The 16007-nt window shown below is 53.2% G+C and overlaps 6 protein-coding genes across 6 annotated transcripts; 5 read left to right on the forward strand and 1 right to left on the reverse strand.

Moving 5' to 3' along the window:
- Window positions 1-779: 779 nt before the first annotated feature.
- Window positions 780-3012, forward strand: ColSpa_08227 (putative efflux pump gsfJ; the record flags this gene model as incomplete). Its single annotated transcript, XM_049274439.1, has 2 exons — window positions 780-1492; window positions 1542-3012. 2 exons carry the CDS (start codon window positions 780-782, stop codon window positions 3010-3012), a joined length of 2184 nt encoding a protein of 727 aa, XP_049130396.1.
- Window positions 3013-4205: 1193 nt separating this feature from the next.
- ColSpa_08228 (uncharacterized protein) lies at window positions 4206-4814 on the forward strand (the record flags this gene model as incomplete). Its single annotated transcript, XM_049274440.1, has 1 exon — window positions 4206-4814. The coding sequence occupies one exon, from the start codon at window positions 4206-4208 to the stop codon at window positions 4812-4814; it is 609 nt and encodes a 202-aa protein (XP_049130397.1).
- Window positions 4815-6108: 1294 nt separating this feature from the next.
- ColSpa_08229 (DNA cross-link repair protein pso2/snm1) lies at window positions 6109-8748 on the forward strand (the record flags this gene model as incomplete). Its single annotated transcript, XM_049274441.1, has 1 exon — window positions 6109-8748. The coding sequence occupies one exon, from the start codon at window positions 6109-6111 to the stop codon at window positions 8746-8748; it is 2640 nt and encodes an 879-aa protein (XP_049130398.1).
- Window positions 8749-9111: 363 nt separating this feature from the next.
- On the reverse strand, window positions 9112-9643 carry ColSpa_08230 (U6 snRNA-associated Sm-like protein LSm7; the record flags this gene model as incomplete). Its single annotated transcript, XM_049274442.1, has 3 exons — window positions 9112-9252; window positions 9373-9520; window positions 9630-9643. 3 exons carry the CDS (start codon window positions 9641-9643, stop codon window positions 9112-9114), a joined length of 303 nt encoding a protein of 100 aa, XP_049130399.1.
- A 424-nt stretch (window positions 9644-10067) lies between these two features.
- ColSpa_08231 (N-glycosylase/DNA lyase) lies at window positions 10068-11391 on the forward strand (the record flags this gene model as incomplete). The annotated part of the gene is made up of 3 exons (XM_049274443.1): window positions 10068-10186; window positions 10243-10579; window positions 10633-11391. The coding sequence occupies 3 exons, from the start codon at window positions 10068-10070 to the stop codon at window positions 11389-11391; spliced, it is 1215 nt and encodes a 404-aa protein (XP_049130400.1).
- Window positions 11392-11916: 525 nt separating this feature from the next.
- On the forward strand, window positions 11917-15570 carry ColSpa_08232 (U3 small nucleolar ribonucleoprotein IMP3; the record flags this gene model as incomplete). Its single annotated transcript, XM_049274444.1, has 1 exon — window positions 11917-15570. The coding sequence occupies one exon, from the start codon at window positions 11917-11919 to the stop codon at window positions 15568-15570; it is 3654 nt and encodes a 1217-aa protein (XP_049130401.1).
- Between the last annotated feature and the right edge of the window lie 437 nt (window positions 15571-16007).

Raw genomic sequence — 16007 nt, forward strand, 5'->3', positions numbered from 1 at the left:
CATAAGTCGGTTGCGGGAGTCAACCATGTAAGCAGCAGCCGTAGTGTACGGCGCGGCAGAGGCTGTACGCATTAGCATCAGAGAAGCGTCAACAAATGGGAGCCGATCATGTCAGTAAACAGGTCCAACAGGCTCTTTTGGAATGCCCAGCTGCGGCTAAGGTTGTGCGACATCCGCCTAACGATTCCTTCGGTGACCAACTGCAGCAGTTGGTAGGCCTGCACAGCCCACGCGCTAAATAGCCGACACGCCCAAACTCCGCCCCCCCAAACAATCAACTTGCTGTTTCCAACCTCTAACAAGACATCCGCACCACCAACCAAGACTTAGCTGGTGCCTCGTGCGTGGTGCAGTCTGCCTCGACTATTGGCTCAAACCGGTGGTTCACTTGTTCGACGCACCAAACATGCACTAACGCCGTTTCGGGCTCTCGTCATGTTGTCTACATGCCCCTCGATAGGCTAGCCAGGGCGGATTCAGCCCTGGGTTGAGGTGAGACTGCCTTGTCAAATGTCATGAGGCTCGGAAGAGCCGCCATCTCTCCTGGGCTTCTTTTTCCAAGACCCGCTCGTTCCATGCAGGAAGTTCCGAGTGTCTGGCTCGGTGGGAAAGTCTATATTTTGCTCTCTCCGACTTGTTGTAAGGCCTTTGGGTACATGGCTTCGTCTTAATAGCCCGGTCGCGTGGCCAGTCTCACTTCCCTCGTCTCCTTATACGTCGCAATCTGCGTGATTCATTCTTTTCTACATATGTCTAACGCTACTACAACTTTCGTCGGGATGGAAGCGGCATCGTCTGTGCCCTCTCGTCTAGAGGACTACGTGGGGTTCTACGGTGACCCTTTTGTAACCCTGCACGACTTCGAGGACAGGGTCAAGCTCCTAGAAATCAATAAGGAACGCAAAGAGGACACTCCTTCCAATGAACTCGAGCCTGAAACGGCCACAGTCAAGGCGGACGATGAGGTCGACTGGTCAAGATACAACCCGCCGGCGGCCCTAAAAACGGCGCCTAATATCACCAATGATGTGCTCCTTGAGGTCTTGCAGACCTCTATCGAGAACATCCAAGCAAGAGTTGCGGAAGAAAATCAAGTGCGCCAGCTGGAAGAAGAAGCGAGACGGCGAGAAGCAGAAGCAAACATGGCTCAAGAAGCCAGCAGCAGGAGAAGCGAGCCATATCTGCCCATCATCATAACACCTGACGATCCTGAGCCTCCAGAGAGTCACTCAAGCGGAAACCAACAGAATACTAAGCTGTTTCCGGAGCTAATGGGAAGCAGCGACGGCCGGTCGGCTACGGGACTGATTGTACTCCCATTCCAGCCCAAGAAGAAAAGCCGGTTTGCCTTGACCAGAATTTTACAAAGGATTGGCGAAAAGGAAGCAACAAGGAAACCTTTCAGGTTCGGCGGTAATCCGAGCAAGACGAGCATAGGAGGGTCATCTGACGAGAACTCCACGAGTAGCAAACTCAGGAAGACAGCTACTGTGTAAGTTCCCTACGTTCGACGATGTCCTAAGACTAACAGAGAGTTCTAGCGAGTGCGTATCATGCCTCGACGACTTCAATCCCAAGGAAATGGTCAAAGTCATCTGCCACAGCTACTGCCGCGATTGCTTCGAGCGACTCATCGCGACAGCCGTTCAGAATGAGCAGCAATGGCCGCCAAAGTGTTGTCTCAACGATATCCCTTTCCGCACGATTCTGCGTTACGTCTCCAAGGACCTAGGTAAAACGTATAAAGACCGTGCCGCTGAGTGGAAGATCCCCGTCGGTGAGCGCATCTACTGCAACCAGTCCGACTGTGGCCTCTGGGTCAGGCCTGACCACGTGAACCTGGGTCTCGGCATAGCGCGCTGCGCAAACGCACACTGGACCTGCACCATCTGCCGCGGCCCGCAGCACGACAACTCCGACTGCCCGCAGGACCGCGACCTGGCACTGACCAACGCTCTCGCCGAGGAGGAGGGCTGGCAGCACTGCTCACAGTGCCAGGCGCTGGTCGAGCACCGGGAGGCGTGCCAGCACATGACTTGTCGGTGCGGGTATCAGTTCTGCTACGTCTGCAACCAGAGGTGGAGAACATGTACTTGCACGATGGACCAGCTGAACGCCGTCAAGGCCGGGGCCGCAACAAGGCGGCAGGAGAGACTGCGGAGAGAGGCGGAGGCTGAGTCCGAGCTTCAAGACGCTCTACGACAAATCGAGGAGTTTGAGCGTGAAGAAGCGCTGAAGGCCGAGCTGTTGAGGCAGGAGACAGAGAGGCAGGAAGAGGAGCGCAGACAGCGCGAGTTGGAAGAACGCGTACGTCTAGAGAGCCTCCGACGTCACGAGATCGAGGTAAAGTACCAGGAATACCGGGCGTTGCTTGACCAGGTCCATGACCTGCAAGAAGTCCTCGTACGATACCAGCACGATAAAGAAAAGGAGCTCGCGTCACACGAGGCGGTGACCTCCACAGCCGAGCTCGAGGCAAAGCAGCAAAAAGAGCATCTTGAGCTGACCGGAACGGCCTCGCAGAAGCTGGCCGCAAAGGAACAAGCCCTCGCAACCGAGTACAGCTTACGTGTGCTGGAGGAGAAGAAGACGGAGGACGCCTACCTACAACTGCTAGAAGGCTTCTTCGCCGACAAGCCGACGGGCGAAGCGCGTGTTGAGGAGCTCATGCAGGAGTTCCGGAAGAAGATGGATAAGGGGTGGCGGGCGTGGGGGAGGTGGAGGAACGAGGAGGTGGCGAGGTATAAGATGAAGGTAGAGGAGGAGCAGACAATCCGCGAGGAGGTCATGTACAGCGTAAAGATGCGGCATGAGGAACGCATAGACAACGAGCGGAGGGAGCTTGGGAGGAGGCAGGTGGCTGAGTTACGGTGGGTGACATTGGTTGTCGAGGAGAGGGCGCGTGTGTTGGCTCAGATGGAGACTACGGAGATAGACGACGGAGGAGACAGCTTTAGTATGAGTGGAAGCGACGAAGAGGAGGTGGATGAGGTTGTGCCCGGTCCGAGCTGACAGTGGCCCGGCGGCCTGGTCTACCTGGTCTACCTGGTCTTGGCCGTCGTTGTCATGGTTGTTAGATCCTGGCTCGAGGACTAGGTTTTAGCCACAGATTGCGAGCATGATCAAGCTATGCCCAGAGCTTTTGCGTGAACGTACTACAAAAAATGAAAAGGCGATCATATAAATAACAACAGTCTCTTTAGACATCGTCTTCCAAAATTATTCCTTTATTGAATCCAGCATATTGTCAACTACAGACAAAAGTTATTGTAGAGGAAGCTTAGCCCTGGTTCAAATTATCAACGCTTGTTGTCTTGTGTGTACCAACCCTTCTCCCGATTTCAAAATGACTAACTGGACGTCGAATACATGCCAAAAACGACATGGAGCTCACAGTTGTTACCGGTCAACAGTTCTCGTGCTGCTTAATATACAATACAACCAGTGTAGACTTTTGCAATGATAGCAACCCGAAATAATGCTGAAGCACTATGTTCTGAATGGAGTCGCAGGCCTTCCCAGACAGTTGATCCCAAAGAGTCACCTCGTTTAGGTGTTGGCAATGATGATGTTCCTTTCGAATTTGTTGGCTCAAGAGGGCGTCGCGACGGAAATGGGCTGAAATTTTCATCTCGTTTTCATCACATGTCAAAGCTCTCACCATTATGGATAGTAAATACAACAACAATCTGTGGGTTCCTTCAGACGATTTCGAATCTGCCAGTAATTGCTTTCTTGAAAAGGGGCTCTTTGTACTCTACATGGCCGCGTCACGTCACGTCACGTCACGTCAAGTCAAGTCAAGGGAACGATAGGGCTGCCTACTTGAGGATCCAGTAGCACCCGCCCTAAATTGTCTCCCACAGGATCGAGGCTGAGACGGGCACGACGATGTGAGTTGTATACACGCAGCCTTGACAACCGTGTGTTATGTTTACCTCGCCTTCTGGCCAAGTTTCTTTCCGATCCTTTTCATCACCCATCCTTTTGGAAAATACTGAAGGTGCACGTGGAAGATCGTTGTCATATCTTTTCCTTCTACAACCCACCACACAGGTCTTGCCATCACTGCCCTCAGTATTACTTCAGAAACCCCATTCTGGAAGACTTCAACTCTTCAAGGACAGAGGCATCAAGTTTCCTGTTCTGATTTACGCTGATCGCCAAAAAAAACCACATCCACAACTCGCCGAAAACAGGCCACAATGATCGGACAACGTCGTGCCGTCAGTCAGCACACTCAGGCGAACTATGCTCACCGGACCGACCAGCAGAAGGCCAAGGACTTCCAGTTCATCAAGGATATATGCTCCTGGTTTGGCATCGCTCTCTTAGCCATGGCTATTCACATTATGTTTTTAATCGCTTTCGCTGTTACGGCACCACTCGAAGACGGTGAGCTCGAGGATTGGATCAGCCTTGCTCGCGGATTCCGCGTTATGGCTGTCCTATTCGACGAAATACCTTTCGTCTTCAAAAAGGCCCAGTGGATTCCCATCTGTCACCGATACTGTCTGCCCAGCTATGCGACCGAGTTCGGATCGACGATGCGAATGGTTCAACACCTCATCCTCATCTGGGTTATCGAACCACAGATTATTCAGCTCTGGCGCTTTCATCAACTAGAAGAGCCTCTCCTTGGACAGAGTACTGGAGTCCTGCTGACGACCTTTGTCGTCGTCACGGCCGTCGTTGCGCTACGAAAACTAGTTGAGCGCTCTGGCCTTATCGCCGACCTCAAGGTTAGCCTTGCCTGCAAACAACGAGAGTCAATGGAAGCCAACGCAAGAGATACGGCAGTGCGACACGACTAGGGGTATAAACAACGATGGTTACAGCGAATAGTCCGGAGACATGAAAGATCTCATGACGAGACACAGAGACTGGGCCAGATCATGGAATCGGTCGTTGTATGTCGATAGCCTCCTATAAGGTAAGAGCCCACTCAGGCCTATCACAAATCCAGTACCGTTACACCTATATCGAGAAGTTCCGGCGTCACACTGATGGTCGAGGATGTGGATGCCTCTTCCGATGTAATACTTTGAAGGTTCCTCTGTGCGATATCTTATGGAGCAAACTACTAATACGACTTTCCTAGGCTACCAGCATGTGAGGCCGCCCAGCTACTTTTCGTTTTTGTCAAGCTCTAACTCGCCCTCTCTTCGAGCTGAACCGAAGTCTTATCCTCCACGGCAGACTATTACAATTCCAATATGATCATACTGCAGAACAGTGTGGAGGTTTTTTACTGGCGGGTCTGAATCAGCAAACACCATGGCGACACTTATACTGGAAGACTAGGAATTCTGACAGGCCGCACCAAAAAAAAAAGGCGATAAATGACTGGCTAGGCACAGGATAAATCAATACTGAAGTATCTTGGTGGTTGTCGTGAATTGTATTACCGCATTTAATAAAACAAACATGTCCAGGGTCACGGTCGTACTTATCGCTCGATTATTCAATCTCTAGTGGCAATGAGTAGTACCATGAAACATGGAAACTCCTATGATTTGTTACTAGAAGGCACTTCGTTGCATGTTCTGTTCCTGTGTTTCTGAGAATTACAAAGACGATGTCAAGAATGATGCTGCTCTAGCCGGTGAACAACTTCTCGGCAACAACGTCGAGGGCTTCAAGATCATCGCGATAACAAATTTTGTGAGAAACCCAGATTTTGTGTTCCGTTGCATCTGCCATGCTAAGAAGCGATCAAACTTGCAAGGTTTCCAGCTGGGAGGCAACTATCATCTGCCCTTCAGCGGCAGCTCTAGACGATGGTGTCTGTATGCTAAGCGCGATTTGCACCAAGACTCGCGAAAAGCAATTAAGCTTCCCGCGTCACGTGCTTACACACGCGACCTCGCGACGAAGGTTGGTCGGACTTTGCAAGGGTCCCCGCGCTTTTTCGTGTTCCTGAAGGGTCCAAATCTGAACGTCATTACTTTTTGACCCTCAAACCCCTTGCCCATCTTCGCCCCCAACTTGGACAGCGCGATGCGTGCGTAGCTACCACGTAAATGCAACTAACCCCTTAGTCTCCTTTGACTACAACTGTTTTTGCTCAAATTATATCTAATTGCCACCGCGACTGCACATGACAAAATGGGGCCATCGTCGTCGGCAGCACGGAAGCGAACGAGCACACCCAAGAAACCTCTGACCAAGCCCCCACCTTCAAAAAAACCCGCCAGGCCGAATGCTAGCATCCTGAGCTTTTTTCAGAAGACCGAGAAGCCCGAACCGACTCTCTTTTTGGATGGTCATGATAGGCTCGTGGTCCCCCAAAACGGAAATGACGAAGAGCCAGAGATCTACGACGCGGAACCGTGGGAGGAGGAGGAGGAGAGGTTCAACGAGGTTGAGGCCTCGGTCAAGAAGAGAAGGCTGAGCCAAGAGGAAGAGATGGAGGAAGGAGAGCCGTCGGCAGCGAAGAAGTCTGAAAGCCCCATAGAACCCGAACCGGCTCCATCATCGCCAAGCTTGGAGACGAAACCTGCGAAGAAGCAATCGACGAAGCGCAAGGGTCCCTTCCTCGACGATTCCGACAGCGAAGAGGATGCTGGTCCGGTAAAGAAGCCAGGATATTTAGGCGCTATCCGCAATCGACCGCCCATTGTCCCGCCCGTTAAACTGGAAGAGAGCTCAGTGCCTCCCGTCAAACTGGAAGAGGGGAACCTCACGCCGCTGGTTCCATCTGAGAGAGAGGAGGCAATATCCCCCGCCAAAGAGACTAGCTGCCCGCCAACGCCATTGAAGGTTGAAGACTCGATCGACACTGAGTTTGCAATTGTTGACGAGTTTGGTGACTTAGACGAATTTCCCAACGACGAAGACTTTGGTGGCGAAGAGTATCGCATGATGCAGTACATGGAGGAGCAAGCTCGGTTGGAGGCTGAAGCTGAGGACGGTGATACCGGAGACTACTCCTGCGACGACCTTGCCGATCCTATGCGACCCAGCGACACCATGGTAGCCAATTGTCCAATATGCGACGGCAGCCTTGCTGGCATCACATCCGACGAGGCAACACGACATGTTAATGCGTGCCTCGATGGCAACCCGATTCCGCTCCCTCAGCCCAAAGAAAACAAAAAGCCCAAGAAAGAAGATATTGCTAGGCCGCCAATTCTCGAACTTCCTGAAGTTAACAAACGATTCGCCCGTGCAGCCGTTCCTCGAGAAGGCCAAGCGAACCCCTTCGACCTGAGCGAGGTAGAAAACAAACCAACTTCGGCTTTCAGCAAGTTGATGTCAGGCCATGCCGAAGACGCAGCGTGGGCCGGCGCTGCCGCCGCGGAGCATTCGGCACGCGGCAAGCCCGCATATCAGCGAACCTGTCCATTCTACAAGATTATGCCTGGGTTCTACATTTGCGTGGACGCCTTCAGGTATGGTGCGGTCAAGGGGTGCAACGCATACTTCTTGAGCCACTTCCACAGTGATCACTACATTGGCTTGACTGCCAACTGGACACATGGCCCTATCTACTGCAGCAAAGTCACAGGCGACCTTGTCAAGATGCAGCTGCGCGTTGCAGCCCACTGGGTCCGGCCTCTTGAATTCGACGAGACGGTGGATGTACCAGGCACTGAGGGTGTGACGGTCACCATGATCCCTGCAAACCATTGTCCTGGCAGCTCCCTGTTCTTGTTCGAGAAGACCATGGGTAAGGGACCCAATGCAAGGAAGCAAAGAATTTTGCATTGTGGTGACTTCAGAGCCTGTCCAGCACAGGTTGGCCATCCTCTTTTGAAGCCCGAGGTGCAAGACTCGATTTCTGGTAAGACCAAACAACAAAAGATCGACGTTTGCTACCTGGACACGACTTATCTTAACCCACGCTACTCGTTTCCGCCCCAGAACGATGTCATCAAGGCTTGCGCAGATATGTGCAAGTCCTTAGCTCCAGATCAGTCGTCAGAGGACAACACATGGGACAAAATCAACAGAGAAGCTGGTACGGAGACCGTCAGCAAATTCTTCACCAAGACGAGTGTGGATGGGGAAGCCCCGAAGCCCAAACCAAAGAACGCTCCCAAGGAGCGCCTTCTTGTCATTTGCGGCACCTACTCAATCGGCAAAGAGCGTATCTGCAAGGCCATCGCGCAGGCTTTGGGCAGCAAGATTTTTGCCTCCAAGTCGAAGATTCGCATTTGCTCTAAGCTTGGAGATCCGGAGTTGACAGCACTCATGACAGACAACCCATACGAGGCTCAAGTCCACATGCAAATGCTAATGGAGATCCGCGCGGAAACCCTGCAAGAATATCTCAACTCTTACAAACCGCACTTCAGCCGCATCGTTGGTTTCCGTCCCTCTGGCTGGAACTACCGACCACAAGGGGTAAGCAAAGCGGTAACAGCTAGTACACAACCTGGGACTATTCCAACCACACAAATCCTCCAAAGCAAGGCATGGCGGTCACGGTTCGGAGCGAAAGACTTTGTGGCACAACGCGGCAGCACCAAGGAAGCCATGTGTTTCGGAGTGCCATACAGTGAGCATAGCAGCTTCCGAGAGCTGGCAATGTTCGTAATGTCACTGCGCATAGAGAAGGTTGTTCCCACAGTTAACGTTGGAAGTGAAGTATCAAGGAAGAGAATGAAGGGCTGGATCGACAAGTGGTTAGCTGAGAGGAGGAAGGGTGGGCTCCTTCGCCCTCTCGAGGGCGAGGAGAGTGAAGACAAGGAAGTTACGCTTTGGGATGGCAAAGACAGCTGTGGAGGAGGCGTTTGGTGGTGATTTCCCACCACATGATAGAAAACATAATGAGTCATGAAACGAACAATGAACAACACTTGGTATGCCGCGCAAGTCCACTGAACAGAAATGTGTCGTAGATTTCTGGCTGGATATCAAATTCTCCCACCCTTTTCTCGCATCAATGTCTAGTCGCAGTGTGCCACACCCCACGAACCCTGTTTAGCTAGCATATTTAGTAGCTAGGCTCTGGCCTTCCTTTCCCAACTTTCATGGACCGGCTTTTGTAGTGCCCCGGCCATATCATGATTCCCACATCTCACTAAGTACTGCATCATCCCTAAAAGCCAGTAGCCTATTTCGCCTTTGCGGCCTGGGCAGCAGCCTCTGTTAAGATCGTCAGCGTCATTCTTGCACACGTGATAAAGACAATATGGACTTGCCTCTCCGCGTCGCGTCCTCCAGGAGGGGCACGTCTACGGAACCAGCAGGGAGGTGGACGTAGCGCACGACGGAGCCACGGATAAAGACATTCTTAACGGAACTCTGGCGAGGTGTTTTGATTAGCTAAGAGCTTCGTGACGCCTCCAGCGGAGGTGATGGAAGAGAGACACCGGTGGTGAAGAGAGGAGTGCCTCAGTGAGATGAGCTGGCGGGGGGACTGACCAGGTGCGGGTACTTGAGCTCCTCGACGACGGAAATCTCCTCCAGCTTGATGTTGAGGTACTGGTCAACGCTCTTGAGAATGCCGCGGATTTGGATGTCGTTCTTGAGCTCGACGGTGACCTCGTGGTCTATGAGCGTCTTGAAGAAACTGGTTTGGGGTTGTGCCACGTCAGTACTTGCAGAGTCTGAGATGAAGCCTTACGGCTCATGAACTCAAGGAAAAGTTTTGCTCTGTCTGAATGAGTTGTGTAACGTACCTGAAGAAGAGCATGGTGGGCGGTTGGGTTGGATGCTGGTTGTGGTGAGCTGCTCAGCAAGGTCGTGATGCTCTTGAGCTTGAGTGCGAGAAGGTGTGGAGACCTTTGTACCGTATAAGAATACAGTGCGCACTGTCTATCCATCGTTGATAATCGATTGCGGCAGACTGTGGTGTGGCTGAACGTATGTGGCTGATGAGCTCAGAATTGCAATCTGCGACTAGGTGGCGACTGGGTGGCCAGTTGCCAGCCCGTTTAGGGGAAGAACTCAGTGAGAGCAGCGGCTTCGCTCATCTTCATGAACCACCTGCCAACCTACAATATTACCTCTCGCTTGCTCTCTCCTGTACTTTTTCAAAAGAGCTATAGTTGACCTGTAAATCTTTTGTCCAGCTGAGCTTTTCACAGGGACTCGATAGGCTTAACTGGACCTTGAGCATGTCTATAGCCAGGGTGACTGAGTGGCGCAAACTGCCTCTCAGTTTGGCCGAGCTATGTATTGACACGACCCTGAGATGCGGACAATCATTCCGATGGCGCAAAATCAACGACGAGTGGTTAGATAACTTTGCTTAACTTCGTGTTCCAAGTCCCGTACTGAATTCAGGCCTAGGTGCTGCACATTGTATGGACGAATCGTGGCGCTAAAGCAAGATCCAACTCACCTGCATTACAAGGTCACTTGGCCTGTAAAGCCAACTTACCCGCTTACGCCCCCGATCACCGATGGCGAAGTTAACGGCGACGACACTGAGGAGTTACTGCGCCACTATTTGAGTCTCAAGCTGGATCTCAAGTCTTTGTACGAGCAATGGTCTGAAGCAGATTTGAACTTCCGCAAGAGGGCCCCCAAGTTCGGAGGCGTCCGCATGCTGAGCCAAGATGCATGGGAAGCTCTGATTTGCTTCATATGCAGTAGCAATAACAACATTTCGAGAATATCACAGATGGTGAGAGACGAATAACAGGACACCAGCATAGCTCTCTGCTCACTTTTGGCTAGGTTCACAAGCTCTGCACGCATTATGGGCCACTTATCGGCCATATCGGAGATGAGCCGTTTCATGACTTCCCGACACCCGAGGCTCTGACGGGAAACTCGGTAGAAGCGCATCTTAGAGAGCTCGGCTTCGGCTACCGGGCGAAATACATCGCGCAGACGGCGTCGATCATTGTAAAGGACCGGCCAAAGGGCTGGTTCGAGAGCCTTACGAACCCGGAGAACCCATGCTACAGAAAGACCCCGGAAGGCTCTCAGTTGCCTCAATGCACGTACAAAGAAGCACACGAGCAGCTCCTCCAACTGGCTGGCGTCGGGCCAAAGGTAGCCGACTGCGTCTGTCTGATGGGCTTGGGCTGGGGCGAGGCCGTGCCTGTGGACACACACGTCTGGCAGATTGCCCAGCGGGACTACAGGTTTGGCAAGACCAAGACCAAGACGTTCAACAAGGCTATGTACGACGCCGTGGGTGACCATTTTAGGGAGCTATGGGGCAAGTACGCGGGCTGGGCGCACTCTGTGCTGTTCACGGCGGACTTGAAGACGTTTGCGGAGCGGACGGTGAAGAAGGATGAGGATCAGATGGTGACGGTGAAGAAGGAGGTTGCTCTTGACGAAGAAGTGTCAGGGCTGAGTAGGAAGCGCAAGGCCGCAAGGGCGAAGGTGAAGGTCGAGGTAGATCACAAGGTGCTAGAGACGGCACCTATGGAATTGTCGCCAAAGAGGAGAAGGACTCGGTCGCAGACGCTGAAGAGGAGCTGATCCATCTCAGATGCGGTGGGATTCTCATGTTCTTTCTTACTTGATTTCGATGTTATTACTAGGTCTTTTGCTATTCGTTAACTGCCGGTTAATGTTTGATGTCTACCCCCTGTGACTGTTGTTATTATTTTTTGTCACTTTCCTCCATATATTCAATCACCATGCAAGGGAAGTCGCAAGCTTGACAGTCTTGGTCTACCTGAAACATCCCGTCAATGAATAGAGAGAGAAAACCAAAAGGAAATCCCTACGGAAAGGCTGGTCTGTCAATGTCGCACTCTAAAGGTAGAGGTCGATAAGTACGCAGTCTTGGCGTTTCTCGGCTAAAGTTCGGGCAACCAAATTCTGGTGGCGTCGGAGACAGCAAAGCTTTTGCCTACGCAGATTGCAAACTCTCCTGCGACGACTCCTGGCCCCCTCAGCCTCATCAGCAACAAAACAACAATTACTGATGCGCGCCGCCATCGTCGATCGACCACTTGCAACTTCACAAGTGACATGAAGCCACAATACCCATAATTCAAAATGTCCGACGCAGACTTCGAGACCGTCCGGAAGCTCCAGGCGGAGCGCAACGCTGCCGCCGCTGCGAAAAAGGGCTCGCACACCTTCGACCCGACCAACCAGCGTGCCGACACCGGCACGAAGCAGAAACTCACCGATAGCTTCGATACCGATTTGTACGATCGTAATGGCGTCGACAAGTTTGCCGGATACAACACGTCCATCCCCGCCGGCGACGACGATGATGACGAGATGGAGGGCACCGACAACACGCGCCGTCTCGTCGGCCAGTACACGGCTTCACGTGACATGATTGACGAATTTGCGCGCGGCGACGGCGTCGAGGAAGATGACCCCTTGGCGGGCCGTGGCGAGAAGAGCAACAGGATCACCGATCGCGAGACCGACTACCAAAAGCGCCGGTTCGACCGCGCCCTCTCTCCGGTACGAACCGATGCCTTCTCCAATGGCGACAACCAGGATGGCTCTAGCTACCGTGAGATCATGGCGAGGAGAGAGCTCGAGAAAGAGGAAGAGGAGGTTGCACGCAAAATCAAAGCCAAGGCAGCAGCCGGACCCGACGAAGACGGCAATGTTGCTCAGGCGACATTGAAAGATGATGATAAGGAGAACGCCGAAGCAGGTTCCACCGACGCTGTGTCTGCTGGAAGGAAGCGCAAGAAGAGATGGGACGTGTCATCTGCGCAAGCTGCGGATGAGGAAGCCGCCCAGTCTTCAGAGCCCGCGAAATCCAAGCGCTCTCGATGGGATCAAGCTCCTTCTTTGGAGTCCGCTGACGCGCCGAAGAAGCGATCAAGATGGGACCAGGCGCCCTCGGCCACTCCCATGGGGAATCAGGGACTTGCCACGCCGATGCATCCCTCACAAGCGGGCGGTGCTATCCTGCCCACAACCTTTGGAACGGATATTTCGGGACGCAACGCACCTCTGAGCGACGAGGAGCTAGACGCGCTTCTTCCCGGCGAGGAGCAAGGATACAAGATTCTCGAGCCACCGCCAGGATACGCCCCAATCCGCGCTCCTGCCCACAAGCTCATGGCCACGCCAGCACCGCAGACCGGCTTTATGATGCAGGACCCCGACTCTGTCAGACTAAGCGGAAAGCCTGTGCCGGCGGAAATCCCTGGCATTGGCGACTTGCAGTTCTTCAAGGCCGAGGACATGGCGTACTTCGGTAAGCTGACCGACGGCTCCGACGAGAACAGCTTGAGCGTAGAGGAGATGAAGGAGAGGAAGATCATGAGGCTGCTCTTGAAAGTCAAGAACGGTACTCCTCCAATGCGTAAAACTGCTCTGAGACAGCTCACCGACAATGCCAGGCAGTTTGGAGCCGGTCCCCTCTTCGACCAGATTCTCCCCCTGCTTATGGAGAAGACTTTGGAAGACCAGGAGCGACATCTGCTCGTCAAGGTCATCGACCGTATCCTTTACAAGCTCGATGATCTCGTGCGGCCATACGTCCACAAGATTTTGGTCGTCATCGAGCCGCTGCTCATCGACCAGGACTACTACGCCAGAGTGGAAGGTCGTGAGATCATCTCTAACCTCAGTAAAGCTGCTGGCCTGGCCACCATGATCAGCACGATGAGGCCAGATATTGACCACGTCGACGAGTACGTCCGAAACACCACCGCCAGAGCGTTTGCTGTGGTTGCGTCCGCCTTGGGCATTCCAGCCCTGTTGCCATTTCTCCGAGCCGTTTGTCGAAGCAAGAAGTCATGGCAGGCCCGACACACCGGTGTCAAGATTGTGCAGCAAATTCCTATCCTAATGGGCTGCGCTGTCCTGCCACATCTGAAGGGTCTGGTCGACTGTATCGGCCCCAACCTCAATGACGAACAAACAAAGGTCAGGACTGTTACCAGTTTGGCCATCGCCGCGCTTGCCGAAGCGTCGAACCCCTACGGTATCGAGAGCTTCGACGACATTCTCAACCCGCTATGGACCGGAGCTCGCAAGCAGCGAGGCAAGGGCCTGGCAGGTTTCCTCAAGGCTGTAGGCTTCATCATTCCGCTGATGGACGAGGAGTACGCCAACTACTACACCAGTCAAATCATGGAGATTCTCCTTCGCGAGTTTTCCTCGCCGGATGAGGAGATGAAGAAGGTTGTCCTGAAGGTGGTGTCTCAGTGCGCTGGTACTGATGGTGTTACTGCAGGCTACCTCAAGGAGCACGTCTTGGACGAGTTCTTCAAGAGTTTTTGGGTGCGGCGAATGGCTTTGGACAAGCGTAACTACAGGCAAGTCGTCGAGACCACGGTTGATATCGGCCAAAAGGTCGGCGTCAGTGAGATACTGGAGAGAATTGTGGTAAACCTCAAGGACGAGAGCGAAGCCTACAGAAAGATGACCGTCGAGACGGTGGAGAAGATTGTCGCCAGTCTAGGCGCCGCAGATATCGGCGAGCGTCTCGAAGAGCGGTTGATTGACGGTATTTTGCACTCGTTCCAGGAACAGAGTGTGGAAGACATCGTCATGCTTAACGGATTTGGCTCTGTCGTCAACGCTCTTGGATCGCGCTGCAAGCCTTACCTGCCGCAGATCGTCAGTACCATCCTCTGGCGGCTGAACAACAAGTCGGCAACAGTACGACAGCAAGCGGCCGACCTCATTTCACGAATTGCTATGGTCATGAAGCAATGCGGAGAGGACGCCCTGATGGGCAAGCTCGGCATCGTGCTTTACGAATACTTGGGCGAAGAGTACCCCGAAGTCCTCGGTTCCATCCTGGGAGCCCTACGTTCTATCGTCACGGTGGTAGGTATCACGCAGATGCAGCCTCCGATCAAAGACCTCCTCCCTCGACTTACCCCTATTCTGCGCAACCGTCACGAAAAAGTCCAGGAAAACACAATTGACCTCGTCGGTCGTATCGCTGACCGTGGTCCCGAAAGTGTCAACGCGCGCGAATGGATGCGTATCTGCTTCGAGCTGCTCGACATGCTCAAGGCGCACAAGAAGGGCATTCGTCGTGCCGCCAACAACACCTTTGGCTTCATCGCCAAGGCCATTGGTCCCCAGGACGTGCTCGCCACGCTGCTGAACAACCTTCGCGTGCAGGAGCGTCAGTCTCGCGTCAACACGGCTGTTGCTATTGGAATCGTCGCCGAGACTTGCGCCCCTTTCACCGTTCTCCCCGCGCTCATGAACGAGTACCGCGTACCGGAGCTGAACGTGCAAAACGGTGTGCTCAAGTCTCTATCCTTCTTGTTCGAGTACATTGGCGAGATGGCCAAGGACTACGTCTATGCCGTCACGCCTCTGCTCGAGGACGCCCTCATTGACCGCGACCAAGTACATCGCCAGACGGCTGCCTCGGTCGTCAAGCACATTGCGCTTGGCGTTGTTGGTCTTGGGTGTGAGGATGCCATGGTCCATCTTCTGAACCTCCTGTACCCGAACCTCTTTGAGACTAGTCCGCACGTCATTGACCGTATTATCGAGGCCATTGAGGCCATCCGCATGGCTGTCGGTCCCGGTGTGGTACTCAATTACGTTTGGGCAGGTTTGTTCCATCCGGCACGGAAGGTCCGCCAGCCCTACTGGCGGCTCTACAACGACGCCTATGTCCAGGGTGCCGATGCCATGGTGCCGTACTATCCCAACTTGGACGAAGAGAAGGTTGACAGGTCGGAGTTAGCGATCATGCTCTAAGTGACCCACGGGGACTAGCAGGGTCGAGGGGGATGTAAAGCGACAGCGGGAAGATAAGGTTCAACGTTTTTTTCTAGGGTGTTCTTCTACATGCGATATCCAAGAAGGGGATGTGTTATTTTTTCTTACGACCGGCCCACAGTCTACATACTAGCAAGGAGGCGCGTCCGAACGCGAGAGATCGGGAAGACCAGAGGCTGAGAGGAGGAAAGGCGGGCAGCATGCGGGGGGGTGTTTGCGCGTCAACGGGCGCAAGGTAGCCATTGTACTTGAGTCATAATACTCGCATTGTGTAGAAGTCTCTTATGTTGGTGGAGCATTTTCGAGCAAGAAAAAAAAACCAGCGGCGTTCCGTGACGGGCAGAAAATAATTCATTTTTCTCCCTCTCGAAATAGGGTCCATATAGTTATTCGGAAGGTTTTCGCTCATTTCGTCC

The sequence above is a fragment of the Colletotrichum spaethianum genome (genome assembly GCF_022836535.1).
Source record: "Colletotrichum spaethianum MAFF 239500 DNA, contig22, whole genome shotgun sequence".
Taxonomy (NCBI): Eukaryota; Fungi; Ascomycota; class Sordariomycetes; order Glomerellales; family Glomerellaceae; genus Colletotrichum; species Colletotrichum spaethianum.